This window comes from Hevea brasiliensis, chromosome 18 (assembly GCF_030052815.1).
Source record: "Hevea brasiliensis isolate MT/VB/25A 57/8 chromosome 18, ASM3005281v1, whole genome shotgun sequence".
NCBI lineage: Eukaryota > Viridiplantae > Streptophyta > Magnoliopsida > Malpighiales > Euphorbiaceae > Hevea > Hevea brasiliensis.
In genome coordinates, this window is record NC_079510.1 from 42165728 (window position 1) to 42186812 (window position 21085).

At 34.0% G+C, this 21085-nt stretch overlaps 2 protein-coding genes across 3 annotated transcripts; one reads left to right on the top strand and one right to left on the bottom strand.

Moving 5' to 3' along the window:
- Nucleotides 1-9942: 9942 nt before the first annotated feature.
- LOC110636061 (PHD finger protein MALE STERILITY 1) lies at nucleotides 9943-12754 on the top strand. Its single transcript, XM_021785589.2, has 3 exons — nucleotides 9943-10334; nucleotides 10575-10857; nucleotides 11118-12754. Exons 1-3 carry the CDS (start codon nucleotides 10040-10042, stop codon nucleotides 12493-12495), a joined length of 1956 nt encoding a protein of 651 aa, XP_021641281.2. The 5' UTR covers nucleotides 9943-10039; the 3' UTR covers nucleotides 12496-12754.
- A 312-nt stretch (nucleotides 12755-13066) lies between these two features.
- On the bottom strand, nucleotides 13067-19660 carry LOC110636084 (65-kDa microtubule-associated protein 6). Of its 2 annotated transcripts, none has more exons than XM_021785635.2 (12): nucleotides 18973-19660; nucleotides 17904-18107; nucleotides 17513-17779; nucleotides 16800-17015; nucleotides 16569-16724; nucleotides 16333-16492; nucleotides 16063-16214; nucleotides 15658-15745; nucleotides 15506-15579; nucleotides 15341-15415; nucleotides 14740-15084; nucleotides 13067-13536 (listed from the first exon to the last, which is right to left on the bottom strand). In XM_021785635.2, the coding sequence occupies exons 1-11, from the start codon at nucleotides 19045-19047 to the stop codon at nucleotides 14749-14751; spliced, it is 1803 nt and encodes a 600-aa protein (XP_021641327.2). In that variant the 5' UTR covers nucleotides 19048-19660; the 3' UTR covers nucleotides 13067-13536; nucleotides 14740-14748. The 2 variants fall into 2 exon arrangements, with proteins under 2 accessions (XP_021641327.2, XP_057996664.1); XM_058140681.1 differs by having other exon boundaries at nucleotides 14733-15084.
- Nucleotides 19661-21085: the final 1425 nt, after the last annotated feature.

Below are 21085 nucleotides of genomic sequence, written 5' to 3' on the forward strand. Positions count from 1 at the left end.
CCTAATGTTACATGTTATTATTGCAATAAAAGAGGTCATATGATTAGTTCTTGTGCACTTAGAAAAGGTCATCTTGAGGTAAAGAAGGTATGGGTACCAAAGGAAACCTTACCTAAGGTCACTAACCCCCAAGGACCCAAAGTTGCTTGGGTACCTAAAGTTCAATAATTAAATTTCAGGTTTGTTTCAAAGGGATGAAGGAAAGTGAAAAATGGTACATAGATAGTGGTTGTTCAAAGCACATGACTGGTGAAAAGGACAAGTTTTCAAAAATCACAATGAAAGATGGAGGATATGTAAAATTTGGAGATAAAGGAAAAGGAAAAATAATTGGAAATGGCTCAATTGGAACCAAACCTTGTATTGAAGATGTATCACTTGTTGAAGGTTTGAAATACAACTTGCTAAGTGTAAGCCAACTCTGTGATAAAGGTTTTGAGGTAAAGTTTACTTCTTCTCTGTGTACAATCAATAACTTAGATAATTATACATTGTTCATTGCCAATAGATCCAATAATGTTTACTTGCTTGACATGAATAATTTTGAAACTAATCATGGTACATGTCTAGTATCTCTTGATAACTCTAGTTATTTGTGGCATAGAAGACTAGGTCATGCAAGCATGCATGCACTCTCAAAATTGTCTAAGAAAGAACTTGTTACTGGTCTTCCTAAGATTAAGTATGAAAATGAATTTCAATGTAGAGCTTGTGCACTACGAAAGCATACTAGAGCATCTTTTAAATCTAAAAATATTGTGTCTACCACTAGGCCATTAGAATTGCTTCATCTTGATTTATTTGGACCCGTAACTCCTACTAGTCTTGGTGGAAAGTCATATGCTTTAGTTATTGTTGATGACTATTCAAGATATACATGGACATTTTTCCTTGCTCATAAAGATGAAACTTTTGAAAAATTCACCTCTTTTAGTAAAATGGTTCAAAATGAAAAAGGCTTTTGCGTCTCATCTATAAGAAGTGACCATGGAACTGAATTTGAAAATCATTTGTTTGAGAAATATTGTGATAAATATGGAATTAATCATAATTTTTCAGCTCCTAGAACACCACAACAAAATGGGGTAGTGGAAAGGAAAAATAGGACTTTGCATGAAATGACTAGAACTATGTTGAGTGAAAATAATTTGCCAAAATACTTTTGGGCTGAAGCTATTAATACATCTTGCTATGTGTTGAATAGAGTTTTGATTAGACCAATTTTGAAAAAGACCCCCTATGAGCTATGGAAAGGAAGGAAACCAAATATCTCATATTTCAAAGCATTTGGTTGTAAGTGCTATATTTTAAATAACAAGAAGGATAACTTAAAGAAATTTGATACTAAATCCGATGAAGGAATCTTTCTTGGGTATTCAACAAAGAGTAAAGCCTATAGAGTGTTCAATAGAAGAACTTTGGTTATTGAGGAAACTATTCATGTTTTGTTTGATGAGACTAACCTTTCTATTAGAAGGAAAAATGCTTGTGATGATAATAATGAGCAGATTTTTGGAAAAGAAAATTTAATATCAAGTCAAGAAATGGAACAAGTTGATGACAAAGATGAGGAAACTCAAGGAGAAACTACAATAGATGTCCATGATGCTAATGAAGATCAAATTAATGAAGAAATGCCAAATTTGAAAGAATTACAAGTAAATGAGCCCCAACATGAAGATTTACCTAAAGAATGGAGATTCTATAGAAATCATCCTCAAGAAGACATTATTGACGATCCATCTCAGAGGATGATGACTAGAGCTCAATTGAGAAGATATTTTGGTAATGTTGCTTTTGTTTCACAAATTGAACCTAAGTGTTTTGAAGATGCTCAAAATGATGAAAGTTGGATTCTTGCCATGCAAGAAGAACTAAATCAATTTGAGAGAAATAAAGTTTGGAATTTAGTGCCTAAAACAAAAGATCATTCAATTATTGGTACTAAATGGGTTTTTAGAAACAAAATGGATGAAAAAGGCAATGTTGTTAGAAACAAAGCTAGACTAGTGGCTCAAGGCTACAACCAAGAGGAAGGGATTGATTTTGATGAAACCTTTGCTCCGGTTGCTAGAATTGAGGCTATTAGGATGTTGTGTGCCTTTGCATGTTTCAAGGATTTTATGCTTTATCAAATGGATGTCAAGAGTGCATTTTTAAATGGTTATATTGATGAGGAAGTGTATGTTGCACAACCTCCAGGCTTTGAAAATCATGAGCATCCAAATCATGTTTATAAACTCACTAAAGCTTTATATGGTTTAAAGCAAGCTCCTAGAGCATGGTATGAAAGGCTTAGTAAATTCCTTTTACAAAATGATTTTCAAAGAGGCAAAGTGGATACAACACTTTTTGTTAAGAAGCATCATGATGATATGCTCATTGTGCAAATTTATGTTGATGATATAATTTTTGGTGCTACTAATGAATCTCTTTGCAAGAAATTTTCTAAGATTATGCAGAATGAATTTGAAATGAGCATGATGGGTGAGCTCACATTCTTCCTTGGACTTCAAATTAAGCAAATGAAAGATGGCATCTTCATAAATCAATCAAAGTACATCAAGGATATGCTAAAGAAATTTAAAATGGAAGATTTGAAGAGCATGGGCACTCCTATGAGTTCAGCAATTAAAATGGACAGTGATGAAAAAGGTAAAGAAGTAGATACCAAGCTTTATAGAGGTATGATTGGCTCTCTTTTGTATCTTACTGCATCTAGGCCAAACATACACTTTAGTATTTGCTTGTGTGCAAGATTTCAATCATGTCCAAAAGAATCTCATCTAAGTGCAGTTAAAAGGATTTTTAGATATCTCATTGGCTCACAATCAATTGGTTTATGGTATCCAAAGTGTGAATCATTTAATCTTGTTGGCTATAGTGACTCTGATTTTCTTTGGAAGTAGATCGATAGAAAAAGTACTTCAGGTACTTGTCAATTTCTTGGTCTTGCACTAGTTTCTTGGCACAGTAAGAAACAAACTTCAGTAGCTTTATCCACAGCTGAGGCAGAATATATAGCTGCTGGTAGTTGTGTTGCTCAAATCTTATGGATGAAACAACAATTTGAAGATTTTGGTCTAAAATATAATCTTGTCCCAATTAGGTGTGACAACACTAGTGCCATAAACTTGGTCAAAAATCCAGTCCAACATTCAAGAACTAAACACATTGAGATCAGACATCATTTTATTAGAGATCATGTTCAAAATGGAAATATCAAAATTGAGTTTGTTACCTCTGAAAATCAACTTGCTGACATTTTTACGAAACCTCTTAATGAAGAAACATTTTGTAGAATTAGAAGGGAAATTGGTATGTGTGAACTGTTTGTTTGAAATTTAATTCATAATAATTTTATGTTTTACATTTTGTTTAATATGTGAGTGAACTGCTGTAATATAAGTTTGCTAAGAAATCTTTAAAGAATATTAGCTAACTTGTTTGTGTACTCGTGAAATTAGTTTACTAAGTTGTATGCTAATATTGCGTGACGAAAATTAGTTTGCTATATTTTGTACTGTTCAAATTTCAAACCGAAATGTGATTGTTCTTGAAATTTTTCTGCATGTCCAGCAATATATTTATCTTTTCACATTTGATATCACATTCTCAGTGCTGTGTCAGACATGTAGAAATGTTTATGTGTGCATATAGGGACAGATAAATTTGTTTGAAATATAGAATAAAATAAAAAGTAAGAAAACTGGTTCAGTTGAAAGTACAGTGACACTGAAAAGCACGGGACTCAAGAGGACTTAAACCCTCTACCACACGAAACCTCCACGCTTTCTCTCTCTCCTCTATTTCAATTTCCGACACCTCCCAAAACATACCCAATACCTCTTTCCGGCGAAACATACCCTAACTCACCAAAAATCTCAAGTTTCCTTTCCTCTTCCTCTCTTCACTCACCGAAACACCATTACCCGATTTCATTTTTGTCTTAATGGCTCGCACCAAACGAAAATCCCCTGTCGCTGCAGTTGCTTCTTCTTCCTCGTCAGCCTCTGACGATGTTCCTGTCGCGGCATTGCGAAAGAAAATGAAAGGAAAACAAAACTTGCCAAAATCGAAATCAGCTAGTGAGTCTTCAAACTCGTCTAAGGGTGTCGAATCCTCTAAATCGACGCCAGAAAAGAAAAAGGCAGGACAGAAGCAAGGGATGGATACCAAACGAAAAATGCGTACCGAAAAATTTTCGGGTTCAGTGGATAAAGCACTGTTGGATTGCAAATTCATCAAATGGGAGAACTTTAATCAGGTAAACTTTCAATTTAAAGAGCTTTTTGAGTTTCAAGGATGGTTGGATGTGTGTGAATGTGCAAATGAGTACTACCCTAGGCTTGTTCAAGAGTTTTATAGAACCATGAGAACTGTTGATGATGAGGATCGATTTGAAGTGATTTTGAATACCAATACATATAGTGTTTCTGTTGAACTGATAGCCACGGCTTTGAAATTTCCCAATGATGGAAATAAAATTTCCACACATAAGGATGTTGCTAGGGTGGCAGGATTCAATTTGGTTGAGTTTGAAAACGAGGTGTTCCCAGCCAACACTGCCAAAAACGAGAAGTCCACTAGCACAAAGGCACTTCAACATATCAAAATCATTCATAGTATGGTGAACTATATTTTCTGTCCTAAATCTGGTAGTTATGGTTATTTGAGTCACTTGGACATGTGTATTATGTGGCATATTGTGCATAAAGTTAGATTGAATCTAGCTTATTTAATTTTCAAAAACATGTGCAAAGCTTATGGGATTGGAAAACTGCCGTATGCACATCTTCTGTCTGCTGTGTTTAAAGAGCTACATGTGAATGTTTCTAAGGAAAGTTCTAGGGCTGACTTGATAGTACTTAGAGAAATACATTCAGACACTGATGGGAGAAAGACACGATTTGAAAAGGGTGGTTCCTCCTCTGCTAAGGTTGATTCTGAATCAGCTAGTGCAGTTTTGAGTGAAATTCAAGGGATAAAAGCTGCTGTTAATGAACATTTTAGTTCAACAAATCAGTCCCTTGACATTCTCAGAAAATTTGTGGATGTGGTTGACTATAAAGTGAGTCACCTGCTCACTCAAAATGAGGAGTTAAAAAGGCTGATTATGGATCTTCAGCAGACCAAGGAAACTGGTGTTCCCACTAAAGTTGAGGCTGCTACTCAAGTCTCTGCTGATAAGGGTGAAAGCAACAAAGTTGATGAGTCTCCTGCTGCTATGGCACATGCAAGTGGCCAAGTAGCTGAACCTGACCTTGAACCTGCAGTAGAAGCCCATGTTGAGCATGCTAGTGACCAGGTCATTGAACCTGAGATTGGTCCTACAGCTGATGTACCTACTGAGCTTGATGGTAAAAAGGTTGTAGCTACTGAAAGTGAGTTACCAAAGGAAGTTGAAATGGTTCTAGAATCTGAAAAAGCTGTTGAACCTCCACCTGCACCACCAGTTGAGCCAGCTGCTGCTCCTACGCAGCACCAGGAACCTTCTTTAAAAGATCACCAAGCTAGTGCTCAAACTTAGCTATCTGCAGTTGCTGCCCCTGCAGCAAAGAAAGGTAAGAAAAGGCACAAGTCAACCGTGTCAAATCCATACCAGACCCTCGCTGCTGCTCTTCAACCACAATCTGAAGAAGATGAGCCCGAGAAAGATGATCAAGTGGCTGAACAAGCACCTCAGCCCCCTGTTATTAAACTCCCTAGGAAGAAAATGGTGCCTTCAAAATCCACTCGCAGAAGTAACAGACTTAAATAGCATCTCATCTGGATTTTTAGTTTACTATCTGCATATTTAGTTTCCTAGTCTGTTTGGTACTATTGGTTTTTAGTTTGCTACTGTCTACCTTACTGCGTTTACCTTGGGCTAACATGATTCTTTTTGGATTATTTTCTCCTGTTTCCTTTTTGATTGATGACAAAAAGGGGGAGAATGGATATGGATATGTGATATGTGAATATGTGTTCATGTGTTCATACTTGTGTTGATGAACATGGAAATATGGAAATGTGTTGATATACTTGTGAAGTGTGATGATATGTGTTGATACTTGTGTTGATGGAAATGTGTTTATACTGGTGTTTATACTTGTGAATTGTGAATATGCTTTATAGCATAAATTCAGGGGGAGCTTATAATAGATTTCTTGGAAATTATGAGCATATATTTAGGGGGAGCATTTTTGGTATACTATACTTGAATTTACATACTCACATAAACTTTCACACACCTTTATTTTTTATTGTTGATTCAGTTGAGTTTTGTCATCATCAAAAAGGGGGAGATTGTTGACCCCGTGTAGCTCAAAATGAGCATTGATTTTGATGATAACAAAACTCAAAGAGAATCTATCTAACCCAACTTTAAAGTGATGTGTAAATTCTTTATTTTATTCCTAAAGTATCTTTGAAGTTGCATCTAAGGAGAAAGGATACTCAAAGGCATTTCAAGACAAATTCAAAATGAGAAAAGAACAAGACTATGTAAGCCAAGACTCAAAGAAAATGTATGAAAGGCATAGTATTAGAGATTGAGTTTTAGGTCTTTTGTGAAAAGAATGGATGAGAATTTAGTCATATGGAGCTCAAAAATAAAATTTTATTTTCTGATTACTTTTTCTCATCATGACCTTGGATACTACCATTGAAATATTTTTTAAGGTCTAAATCATTTGACATTGCAAGTTGAGATATGCAGCTGTTGACTTAGTTTGCTAACTGGTTTGCTAAATTTTTAGTTTGCTAATGAGTTTGCTAAAAACGTTAGTTTACTAACCAGTTTACTGACTGCTCCTAAAATTTCATTAGTTTGCTAATTTATCAGAGCTGCTCAACTTCGCACAAAAGGACAAAATAACGGCTATTTTGTCTTGGGCAGTGTGTATAACGTTCCAAAAGGGTTTCAAACGGTCTAAAATGATTTGGGACTATAAATACACATTCTCTACTTCATTTACACTTGATGAAAGCCTACATTTGAACTCCAACATTGATTTTTCATTTATTGCTTTCATTCAAGAGCTTTAAAGATTTTGAGCTTCCATTGGCAAATCAACTCATCTCTTCTTTATAGATTGATTTGTATTGAGTAAGAGTGAGTGTTGAAATATTGAATTGCATTTAAGAGAGGTTGTACAAGCACCTATTGAAGCTTGAGAGAGAAAGTGCTTGTGATAGCACTTGTGAAGGTTTCAAGCTACCTTGGTAAAAGCTTGGTGTTGAGAAATTGTAAAGGGCTTTTGGTCTCTTGCCTTCAAAAGAGCAAATAGTGAAGAGAAGACTCAAAGAGGGTTCTTTGAGAGAGTGGATGTAGGCTAGTTAAGCCGAACCACTATAAAAATCCCTGTGTTTGATTTCTCTAACCTTTACCTTTTACTTTTGTGCAATTTTAAATTTTCCCTCATATACATGATATTGAATGTTGGTTAAATAAATTGAGTTGATAAATTTGTTGACATATTGAGTGACTTGAGAAATTGATTGTATATTGTATGATAAATGCTTTGTTAGATATTGCCATATAAATTGATTGAGGCTTGAATCGCAACTTAGGAACACATTGTTGAAGCACATATTATTTTCATTTTATATAGAAAAGCACCTAGTTGAACAAAGCCACAATTTTTCATTAGGCTACAAGCAAGGGCCGAAAAATTATTAAAGTCCAATTCACCCCCCTCTTGAACTATTTTGGGACAACAGATCCAATTGTATCGATTGTGATAAATAAATAAGAGAAATAGCTCGTTCTTAGTATATTTGTCTTATTCTTTGTTATGCTTAAAATGCTTATTCATATACGATACTTATGATATTTTTCCCGATTGACTTGTCAAGTCATACTAATATATTCATCTTATTAGACAGATTATCGTGAGATTCTCGTGGCTTACTTGTCTTGAAAGAGTTCAAGTCAAGTGCCGCATAGTCCCAAGTGAGTGTTAAAACCTGGGCCCGTGACACTGTGCACGTGCTTTGTACATATGTCCTAGAATCTTTTTTTCAAGCATGGAAAATGTGGGCGTCTGATCACAAGTGAGAAGGAGGCACTGGAATTGAAAAGGAATTCCATATTATTTTCCGATGTATTAAAAAAAATAAAAAAGAATTGAGAATGGGATGAATATTGTTTGTGTATTCTTTTCCCACAAACCATTTTTATAAAGACTCAATCGTAGGACTAGGAAAGATTAAGATCCCTGCAATTGCCAAGAAATCGGCAAAGTGTACTTTCGTTTCGGTGATGGGTGTCTCAGCATTTAATATTACAATAGAATATAGCGATTTGACTCAAATTATGTAGGACAGAGAAGGCACCGTAGTCTATGGACTCAAGGAAATTCAGTTTCTGAATGAATATCGCCATATTGCCAAGCCTTTCTGTAGACCACAGAGCGACAAAAACCCAACCTCTTGTCACTCATCGTCAACCTACTTCATCAATTTAGAATTAGCGCCGGCACCGGCGGCAGGGACGATGAACTTTCAAGACAACTTCACAAGCTTAACCAGCTGAACTGAACTTCTAAAATTTTTTATTTTATAGCCATTTACTTTGATTTTTAAGTACGCGGTATTTCTGAAAAGATCAATTCCCGCTATTGATCTAACCACCCCTTGTTGATATAAAATTTTCATTTATAATTCATGGCTATTTATTTTTTAAATAAATATAACAATAATTCTTTTTTATTTATATTAGTTTTTAAATTATATATTTAAATTTATATTTTTCTTTGGTAAACAATAAATATAATAATTTATTTAAGTTATAGTTCAGCTTAAAAGTTCTCTGGGAAAGTTTAAAATTAAAAATTAGGAAATGAATAGTAAATTGTAAACAAACATGTATAGAACTATAGAATTTCATTCAGTAAACATAAAAATTACTAATAATTTTTCCATAGTTAATGTAACTTGTTAAATTACACTTTCTTGTAATTGATTATGTTTACGTAAAAAAATATAAATTAATTGAGAAGGTTAATCAACCTAATGGGGTTGGTATGAATGATAACTCTATATCCTTTAAGCAAGGTTAGTGTTTCATTTTTGTAAACAAAGAAAATCCTCGTTGGAAACGCTTTACTCCCATAATAAGCCTCCCTGGTAACCGAGTAAGTTAGAAGATATTTGTGATTTAAGTAAAAAAAAAAAAAAAAAAGTTGATCGAATGCTCATCTACCATCAATTGAGTTTATCCATTGCATAAGAGCGTTGAAATAGAAAAATTCTTACTTAGATTGTATTTATTTTAGATTTAAGATATAATATGTATAATGAAATTCATATATAAAATAGATAAGATTCACATATGTTTGTTTCTTGAAATCATGATGGTTCAAATTTTAATAAGATTTTTCATCCAAAGATATATTTATTAGTAATATAATTAATGGACATGGCATTCTACTTGTGAGATCATTTTATAATCTCCAAGCTATCAGAAACTAAATAATGTTGTATAAGTGTCTCTTCCCTCAATCTTTTGATAGTAGGAGAAAAATATTGAAGCGAGTTCTCATGGGATAGAGAATTTTGATTAGATTTAAAGCATTTGGCAGGAGTAGTTGAGCAAGAAATGTTGCGTTTAAGTCTATCCCATGAAGCTCAGATGAACATTTCCCAGATGACCATAGAATTTGCCGGAATATAAAAGCAATTTGTAATAGTCAGAAAGAAGCATGATGAAAGTGTGGAGCCATTTTTTTACTTTGAAAACCTGTCATGGCTTACACAGTATCGCGACAGATTTGCATGAGATTCAATTTTAAAGAAAATCATGCAGATAGTGAGCAATTCTCAGCTGAATTTGATTAAAGCTTTTAGGCTCTTTTGTGTCTTCTCCAATTTTATTTCTAGGCACTAAGTGTGTGACCAAGCAGTACCTAGTATAAGTAAGGTTGTCCAATATTGTTACCTCTCTTGAAAAGATTCTACTAATTAATCTCTTCATGCTCATCAAACTCTCTCTTCCCTTTCTTTCTTTGCTCTTGGGAATCTTCTTCCATATTCTGGCAGTTGATATACGTTAGTTATGTCACATTTGGACCTAACCAGCTGCAAGAAAAGGAAGAGAGGAGAGAAGGTGTTTAGGTTCAAGACTTTTGGTGAACATGGGTACCCAGTTGAGTTTGATGGGTCGTTTGGACAGAATGTCCAAGCTCTTCTGGAATTTGGGTATTCTGAGAGTAACATCTGCAGTGGAATTCCAAGCTGGTCATTTCAACTTGAAGTCAGCTGCCACCCTCCTTTCCATATCTTGTTATTTGTCATTGAAGAGCCCATTGAGGCATCTCTGGAACACCATTGCAAGCATTGCCTTTATGTTGGTGAAGTCTCGATTCCCTGGTTATTTCAATGTAGCTTTAACTATTTCTCCCTTTCACTTCCATTAAGACTCTGTTGGCTTAAATAAGAACCACTAATTGTTATCTAAGAAATAGAAGTAATTGGAACCACATTCTTTATAGTGCAAGAAGTTGTATTATGTGAGTTATGGCTGTTTTTTTTTTTTTTTTTTTTTGACTTTCTTATTCTCTCATGGAGTTGTTGATTTCTTTATAGCTCAGGCTGGGGTCACCATCTAATTTGCAACAAGAAGTATCACTTTGTGCTGCCCTCCAAGGACACAGTCATTGCTTTCCTCAACTGTGAAGACAACTTTGATGGGGCAATTTCAATTAAGGGTAGGTTTAACATAGTGGAATTGCAGGGACATATCATGCATGGTGTCTTTCATGCAAATGGGTTTGGGCATTTGCTGTGTGTTAATGGGATGCAAGCTGGTTCCAACTTGTCTGGACGGCAGATCATGGAATTCTGGGATCGTTTGTGCACTGGATTACGAGCAAGGTTTAGGCATCTCTCTTATCACCTCCTACCCATCCATCTTAAAGAAATGTTCTACGTGCAAGTTACATTATAAGAATGTCACTTTGTTTTGTTGGAAAAATTTTGAAGGAGAGTGCTAAATTTGAATACCTGAACTCTTTCCACTATCAGACGAGCATTCAACTATTGAATTACTAATTCAGTGATACAATAAAGAAACATGTTTACATCCTTTGAATGATTCATCAACAAGCTGATAAAAAATCATGCTCAATTTGCAGGAAAGTGAGTTTGAATGACATCTCACAAAAGAGAAGCATGGAATTGAGGTTACTCCATGGGATTGCATATGGGGAGCCCTGGTTTGGTCAATGGGGTTACAAATTCGAGCGAGGAAGCTTTGGTATCACTCAATCAATCTACCAGAAAGCCATAGGAACCATCCAAGCCATTCCCTATTGCATATTAGTCCATTATCTTGGCAATTCTAATCATGATCTTCTAGCCATTGTCTCTAGGTACCAAACTTTATCAGACTATTCCCTGGCGACCCTTGGTGACCTTTTCCGCTTCATGCTCGAGCTTAAAAGTCGCCTTCCTGAAGATAGTTGTATTGATTCCTATAACACAGGGATCTTCGTGGAGACTGCCTGTAGATGGTCTCCAAAACGAATTGAAATGGCAACTCGAGTGATCGTGGAAGCCTTAAAAAGAGCAGAGTTCAGGTGGGTTTCAAGGCAAGAAGTTAGGGATGCTGCTCGCGCATATATTGGTGACACAGGGTTACTAGACTTTGTTCTCAAGTCGCTGGGAAACCGCATCGTCGGAAACTATTTGGTTCGCCGGAGCTTGAATCCAGTGACAAAGGTTTTGGAGTACTGCTTGGAAGATGTCTCCAATGTATTTCCCACCCAAGAAACTTTGAGCATTAACAATTCCAAAGTGAAGGCTCGATATAAGATAACAAGGTCTCAAGTAATGAAGGATATGTACTACTTTTACAAATACATTATCAGAGACCAAAAGCAAACCCTCAACATGGGAATTCTTACTGCAATACAAGCAGCTGCAAGGATAATTCTTGACACTAAACTCCTTGCCAAAGACTATCATACAGAATTGCCTTCTAGAGCTGAATTAGGCCTAGAAGGGAAATTAGAACTTTATTGCACGGTTGTCTTGAGAAACATTGAAACTGCTAATGAAGGTACAAACAAGGCAATGCCACCATTTGAATGTATCTTATTGAAAACCAATGCTACCTGTGATGAGCTTAAGCAACAAGTGGAAAAGAACTTCAGGGAATTGTACTGGGGTTTGAGAGGCTTGGTCGTTGAGTCGATACTGAACTTGAATGCTAAGGGGAGTGATCTAGTTTTTGGACTCGTCCAAGTAGGTCAGAAAATCCTGTGCGAGGGAAGCAACAGGGATAGAGGAATGATCAATGAGTTGATATATGAGAGTGGTCTTAATAACCGAGTTATCGATTGCCCTTGTGGAACCAAAGATGATGATGGTGAAAGGATGGTATCGTGTGATGTTTGCGAGGTCTGGCAGCACACCAGATGTGTTCGCATTCCAAATCATCAGGAAATTCCCCATATATTTCTTTGCAGCCGTTGTGAACATGAAATCATAATCTTACCTTCTATACCATAGAAACTATCAAGCTTCCTTTCACTTCTAGTTCATGTGTTATGTTAAATATGACCATACTAGGTAGCATAAAAGAATGAAAGTCGAGCTTTAGGATATGTTCATGATTAGGCAACAATTTAGCCTGCAATAAGGCTAAAATCTATCTACAAATTTCTGACATGCTTTCGTAGAATGATCTTGAGCATGTTACACGTGTTATCTGAGATGAAGTTTCTGTTGGAAAAGTAAATGAGGAAAATCAAAGAACATTTTTATTGAATGGTAAGTAACTTTTTATACAACTCAAATTGACACAATACTAATTAAATGACCTGTTTATATAACACTAAAGTCTAACTAAATAAAATAAAATCCACGTAAATTTCAATTAGTCAAGATTAAATTACTACTTTAAAAATTAAAATGCAAAAATCTAAAAAACTATTATTATAAAGACTAAATGAACCTATGTTTGAATTAAGTTCTAATAGTTTCCTGCATGCATCCCTCCAAATAAAAATTGATTTGTTACATTTAATTGATATTATATAATATGCTAAGAAGCTAAGAGCAGTTTTCTCCAACAAAAACATACTGAACAAGCTTTACAGGTGGCAGGGCATTTATTTCTTATTAGGTACGGCACCACAATGATCCTACAGTATGCATCTCCCAATGCGTCAAGCTTCTTACATCAAATGATAGTCCATCACACCGTAGTGCACACTATATACACATATAAGCAAACCACAAGCAAATTCCACGAAAACACATGGTCAGCATGCTACAATAAGACTGCCATATTGGTTTCCCCTATACCGTTGAACAAGACATGAGGTTAACAAGTACTTCTAAACTATTATCTACGGTGTTTGAACCCTGCCAGAAGCCAATATTCTTCAAAGCAAATTGCGGCTCACTGCATATTCACAGCTGTCAATAACCACTCCCCATGTACTCCTAACAAATCACAATGATACACTAGTGTATATCTGTTTGATATTCACAAAGCTCCACAGCTTTAAATTGTAGAGTCAAATGGCTGAACTTCTCTAATGTCACCTGTTCCACAATATACATGTTACCAATTCCTTAGTGTAATCAGAAGTGCAAAGACAATTAAAATTTCATAAGAGGATTTTTGGAGAAATACAATATACATCACAAATAAAATTCTCCCTTATGCCTGGCATAACATCTGAATGTGCAAGTGCATATCTCTATGTGTGTGCATCGGTCTTCATGTTTCCCAGGGGAAAAAAAAATGCTAGTGTGCATTATCTTTTTTCTTTTCTTTTCTTTATCAATTATCCTCATATTTATTGCTTGCCACAAATAGGAACTGTTGGATATGCATCTATTACTACAACAGAAAAATATGCTAAGTTGTTACAAAAGATTAAGTAAAAAGCTGAAGATAAGGAGGCTGATTAGTTTTGTTTTGATGTGTTAGTAGTTGTTTTGATTTAATGAGATTTTTATGCAGTTTGTTATATTGCATTGTGGGCTGTAAAATTCAGTAAACATTTTTCAGTCTCATTATAATCCTATTATAATATTTTGTTTGCTATCTTTTGTGAAATTGAGAGAGATTTAAAATAAAAAAGAAGAAGAAAAAAAAAAAGGGCTATGAATTACCAAGACTGAAGATGGAAAAAAAAAAAAGAAAAGAAAAACTATAAAGAGCCATAGTTCACAAACCATGTGCAAAGAAAAAAAAAAGCCAAGAAAGACTAACAAAATAGGCACAAGCAGAAAGCAAGATTGAAGCAAGCAACCAGGAAGACTCTTGTCATTCAGTCCACATGAAAAACACAACCAGCGACTTCTCCGAAAACGACAAAGTCAAATCAAGAAGGGCAAGCTATAAACAAAATATGCCCTGATATTCTTTAAAAAAAGGACATAATGCTAGGACCAAAGTCATGAAAAATATGCAAGATGAAGATATTATGACCAAAGCCATGTCTAACACCAGATTTGAAGTTTTAAAAAATAAATTTGGAGTTAGCAGCAAATGACGCAAGGAGGAACGTGGATATGCATCTGTTGGTGCAGCAGAGAAGACTTATTAGTTTTGTTTTGATTTGTTCGTAGTTTTATTATTTAATGAGAATTTTATGCATTCTATTATATTTTGGGTTGTACAATCTTTTGTCTGTTGTCTTCCTTCCATCTCTATTAAACACTTCTTTTCTTTAAAAAAACCAACACAAACAAAAAGAAAAAGGCAACGGTTAAAGTTAACCAAAGCATACCACTCACAGTTTTAACTTAACACTGAGGAGGAGAGCCTGGCTCAGAATCACAAACAGATGCAAATGACATTGTGTCTTCCTTTGTTATGGCCACAAAGTTCAGTGGTGCAGTAGACAACCTTCTCATTTCCTTGTAGTATCCATTTTGACGTCCAGAATAAGATCGAAGTGTGAGGAGCTCAGGAGTTGCACCACCAACTGAGTTCCGACGAGGTGTGGGTGTCATGGAGCCATTTCCATTTGAACTATAACCATTTGGTTTCCTAAAGCTGTTTGCTTTTCGTGGACTGGGTTTAGAACCATACATGGCTTCCTTCTCTGTTAGCAGCAAATCTTGGAGTTTCTTCTGCTCCTGTTAAAAATTGGAAAAATAAATTGTAAGCAGCAGTAGAATTCAACATTGGATCATTTCCATGCATAGGACCTCAATAAGAATATATTCTATTATTAATCTAAATACAGTTAACAAAATAAAGCTTGAAATTAAAAAGGAAGAAACCAGTTATCGTTTTTTTTTTCATTTACAAGAAAACATATAGTATGTGAAACACCAAGGAATTCCTTAACAACAGCAATACATCAGCACAACTTAATCTCCTCTTATTTACCCTGCATCTCTTTTTCTCCTCTTCTCTCTGTTGTCTGGCCAGTTTGTAATCCTGCAATATTGACACTAATCTTACCTGCAAACAATATCAAGATATAAATTTATAAGAAAATGATGTAGAAAAAAATCTGCATAAATACTCTGCAATTAAAATAAAAAAACTCACCCCATCATAGAGAAATGACGTCTTCTTTTCATCTTCCCAAGCAAGAGTTTTATTTATCAGATTGTTGACCATTGCTGGAAAGAGTAAATTATTAGACTCTGAAAGGTAGTGGAGACGAAACAAAGAATAACATCATCCAAAGAAAGCGCTACCTGGAATTTTGCTAACAGTAACTCGAGCTCGTTCTGCACATTTAAGGTTAATGTGTGCACCCCTCCCAGCATTGTACCGGTTGCCATCCTGAAATGCAAGAAGAATCTTTTTAAGGATGACTAGATAGGTCGGGAGCAATTGGTGGGTGGTATCTTGTAAAATACTATTATGGTCCAAAATTGTATCGAATTGAACTTCTTGCCATGCCAACAATTAAAAAAATGAGAGTAAGAAGTGAAAATTCCCTATTCTTAATGATTTAATGCTACAATAAAAACTAATCCACTACCTCAATTAACATTAAATCCAGGCAGTTGAACATAAAAACCTAGACACAGGGCATGAAGAGAAAAAAAACAATGTGATGATAGACCAGGTAGCACTAGCAGATGGTTTCAGCTTACTTGATTATACTCTTCAAGCCATTTTTCCTCCTCACAAGCCAAAAGCCACCGATCAGTCCTATCCATAACTTCTTTTCGGTTCATAGCTTCCTCTTTAGCTTTGACTATCTGGGCTTCAATGCTTGCTAAAAGTTCAGAAGGATCCACTAAACCTGAACAACAACGGAAAGCCATATAATTCAACAATTCCTTTACCAAGGAAATAGCCATATTAAACCATGACAAACTAACCAAACAAAAAGAAAAATGAGAGAACAGGACTATCCATACCAGAATCTATTAATGCAATGGATTTCTCAGTAGCAGTACTTGTATCAGGTTCAATATGAGTCATTTTGCATATCTCCTCCAATTCTGATCTCCTTTTCATGACAAGTTCTTTCATTCTACTTGCTTTCAATTTAGTAAGCCTCTCCACTTCTGCTGATGCCTGTCATACAGGTGAGTAAACCTAAAGATGCATTCTCCAATCATTAAAAAAGAACCATTTCAGAGTGCATTCAAACCTGTTCAATCATCTCTGTTGAGAGAACACCTGATTCAATGACCTCAGATTCAGATGATCCAAGAATAGAAGTAATTCTCGAGAAGGTATTTTTCTCTTCTTTTGGTGAGTCCATCAAATTCCAAAGTTCAAATAATGATGCCACGATATCTTTCAGCTGGATTTCAAATAGGGTTTTACTTAATATGGGAAAGGAAAATCAATAGTGAAGCACAGGTGTTATCCGCATTACCTTCTGGATTCGAGCTTTTCTTTCTAACTTCAACTTGATAATGGCTTGTTCTAAACCTTCCAGAGTGCTATTGCTTATATTAGTGGATTGTTCTTGGTTTGCTCCATGCAAACTTGGATGCACATCACTGACAGTCTTGCCAAAATCCAACCCAAGCACACCACACAGAGAGTGCACCTCATTCACATAGTCAAAGACCTTATGGAGACGATCAGACTGCAAACAGAAGGAAGAATAATAAATTATTAGACTAGAATGGTAAAATATCATATTTTACCTTGCTGCCTTCCCAAGTGTTAAAGACACCAACAAAGTTCTACACAAGTATAAGAATTGCATCATCATCTATCCAAGTGCACCTCTATATATTTATGACCTCTACATATATATGTAATATCAACTGCATAATGAAAGAAATGCAAAACATTTCAGCTTTTCAATTATGCAAATTATGACTGCACACACCGGAAAGTAGTAACAAGACAATTTCTTGCAAGAAAATTTCTCAAAAAATAGAAGTGGCAACGTTTGTTAACTACTCATGCTTTGTTGAAACCTTACGCCCCTATTATATTAATCAAGAGTGCCCCCTCCTTCGATTTTGTTCTCACTTATTTACATAGCAGAATAATTATGGATTGCCAACAATATAAGACGTGATATGATAAATTTAACGCTAGCATCCACTAGGAACTTTGGCATCAATTACATACCTTCTTCTTTTGAAGGGTGCGAAGATGTGTTTTATATTCATTAAGCTTTCTTAGAGATAAATCTTGCTCATCTAGAGTTAAAGAACTCATCAGAGAATTGTTGAGATTGTCGTATCCAGAAATTTCCCCACTGATCTTTTCAATTTGTGCCTTTATATCTGCAAATTGCTTCGTCCGTTCCTCTTTCTTCGTCCTCAGATCATCCACCAGTGGATTAACAGATGCAAGTTTCACTTTCAATGACGGTGCCCTCTTCTCTGTCCAAGTCTGAAAAATTAATGACAATGAGAGTCAAGTGAGCGAGCATTCACCTACAGAAATTTGTTCTGCCCAGAACAGTAAGTAATAACTACTTAGGAAAAGCATTCACTTTGCGTAGAGAACTTATTACCGGTGAGTGAATATTAAGTTCCCCAAGGGCAGCCATGAGTGTCGCAAGTTCAGCTTCCTTGGCTGCGACTGATTGATTAAGGCGTGCTTTGGCATTGGCAGCTTCCTCCACCTTTCTCCGATAAACTTCCAAGCATTCTCTTTCCAACTCCACCAGCATGCGGTCCTTATCTGCTTCACTCTCACCAATGTCATTCCAAATTTGCTGCTCTCATAACAACCAAGAAGTCCATTAAAAAAAAAAAAAAAGAGAGAATTTTCTTCTCATCATGATAAATATGCAGAAATATTACTCAATTTCCATTTATTATGATAAAAGACATATTAAATGCTTTTGATAATATTAGCAAATATAAAGTTAGCCATCAAACTATCTACTTGAAATAAAAACAGCGAAATACGAGAATTAACAGAAGAAATATAAGGTATAATTCAGCTTTCAGAACAAAGCACAGAAGTTGACATGAAGTAACAGCAGAAATTTTAAAACTAGAAAAATCCACTAAAATCCATCAAAAACTAAAAGCCACATCGTGAATTATCCCACTTTAAAATCCACATAGAAAAAGAATGCTGAGACAATGAAATTGACCCAAAACCACTAAATTTAAATTTAGAGAATACCCACTAAACTTCAACAACCCACCAGTTCAATTAGAACAACTACCCATGAATGAATTAGGAAATGTAAGCCAAAAAAAAAAAAAAAGATCACAGCAATCATGCAGGAGGAAAGAGCAACTAAATTTTGAAATTAGCAAAAAAAAGAAGCAGCAATTAATTCTCTAGCAAACAGATCACTATTAATACCAAAAGAGACGTAACACATAACTCCCGCAGACCCATTATGATTATATTAAAAGAAACAAATGATGCGACAGAGCAAAACAATAAACTTTCTTAAAAATCCATCATTACTAATGTCAAAGTAAGTTTCAAAGAAGCTAAAAGGAACCCACATATTTTCTTAGCCGCCAAACATCAGTGATCAGACTGTGCCAGCATCAAGAAAAACCACACAACATACCAAGAAAAATAAAAGAAAAAGAGAAAAGGGGAAAAGGAAAGACCTGAAGCTCTCTGAGTAAAGCATTACAGCTAGTGCTTGTAAGCACGCTGATAGTAGGACTCCCAATAGCCAGCATTTCCACTAACGCCTCTCTCTCCTTCTCACTTTCTGTGTATAGACTCCTTTCTTTTTCTAAAAATTTAAGCAAGAAAAGCAACTACAGCTTCTCTCAAAAATAAGGCTCAAGAGTGGAGATAAAAAAACCCAAAAGGAAAAAGCAAAACTTACTGAAAAAAACCAAATAAAGAACTAGAAAGAGGAAGAAGGGAAAGAAGCAAGTGGGCTTTTACTAAAATGACAAAAGAAATAAAAGAGGCATTGCATGAAACAAACTTCGCTTCCTCAGATCTGAACCTCAAATAACACCAACTCCTCTCCTCTCTCCCTCAATTCTTTAATTTCCCAAAACTAGAATTAAAGAAATAAAAGAAAAGAAAAGAAAAGCAAGAGAACAAAAGGAGAAGAAGATAATGATTGGCAATTAAAAAAGAAAGGAAAAGGATTAAGCTGAAAGAGCACAACAAAGAAAGAGGACCCCACCCCAACCCAAGTGAAATAAACAGAGTGACAATGTGAATTTTTGGAAGTTAAGCTTAAATGCGCCAAAAATATTTAGCTAGCTGCTTACTGACACAAGGAAGGATCTGCTTATCCGAAATCTTCCTTTCTCTTCCTTCTCTGCACAAGACTGAAAATACAACTGAGACTAGTGAGTCGAAAAAGGGCACTGTCCAATAATACGAATAGGGTGAATTACTCTGACTTTTTTTTTTTTTTTGAAAGAATTACTCTGACAAAGTACAGTGATTATTTCTTTGGAAAAAAAAAGTTCGGTGATTATTTTTTTTATTTTTTTTTTTTTCATCATATGGGTGGAGAGGGTATTGGTGTGCATTATTTGATTATTAAGAAATTCATGTAATTTAATTATTTTAATAAAAATAAATTTTATTTAATTAATAATATGATTATCTTTCAACTTAATAATTAAAATAATTGGATTATTATTAATTAGTATATTAATTATAATTTTATTAATAATATATTATTTATAATTATTATTTTTATAATTTTATAATAATATTTAATTTATGTTTATTATTTTATTAATATTAAATTATATTTATTATTTTTTATAAATAAAAAATTATAAATATATTTTTTAAATATTTTATTAAATAATTAATAATATAAAATTTATTATATTTTATATTTTTCATTAATTTAATTATAATTTATAACCAATTGAATATTTTTTACATTGATTAATTTTAATTTTTTTCAATCTTAATTTAATTCTGATAATATTTTTAAAATTAATTAATAATTTAATTAATTAAAATTTTAATTCAATTTGATTCAGTTAATGGAATACTCACATTTAATAGCAGAAGAGGGAGTTGAATCTACTGTTAGCCTATGCTCATTATTTCTTAGTTATTTCTTATTGTTGATTAATTAAAACTTTATTTTAAAATTATTAATATAATTTTATTTTAATTTTGTTTAATATTTAATCTTTTCATAAAATTCAGATTTTTAAATATAAATTACAATTTAGTCTTGAAGTTTGGCAAAAACTAAAGATTAGTCTTTATATTTTTAAAATTCACCTATTTAATCTTTAATATTTTAATAAACTTATAGATTAGTCTTTATTATCAAAATTACAGTTAAATCATCGTTAACTTTAATAAAAATGATTAAAATTTTTATTTTATTTTCTCTCTAAAATAACTTAGACCCTAAAATTTAACAAAACCTATAAATTAGTCTATGAGATGTAGTGAGACACACAAATTATGTTCTTGTATTTTTAATCTACCCATTTAGTCCTTGACTTTTAAAAAATTTATAAATTAGTCACTCCGTCTAATTTTCTATTCAAATTATAGCTAATTTAAAAAAAATAAATAAAAATGCCCTTCGTTTATGAATTTCAATATGAAACAAAATATTTTTTGAAATTTTAATTTATTAACCAAATAGTCCATGTGGCAAAATTAAAAGTTTTAGTATTTTAATTTTTACAAATTAAAATTTTTTAAATTACACATTAACTTTTTAACATAATTAATAGTTACAAAATAACTATTAATTAAAAAATTAACTAT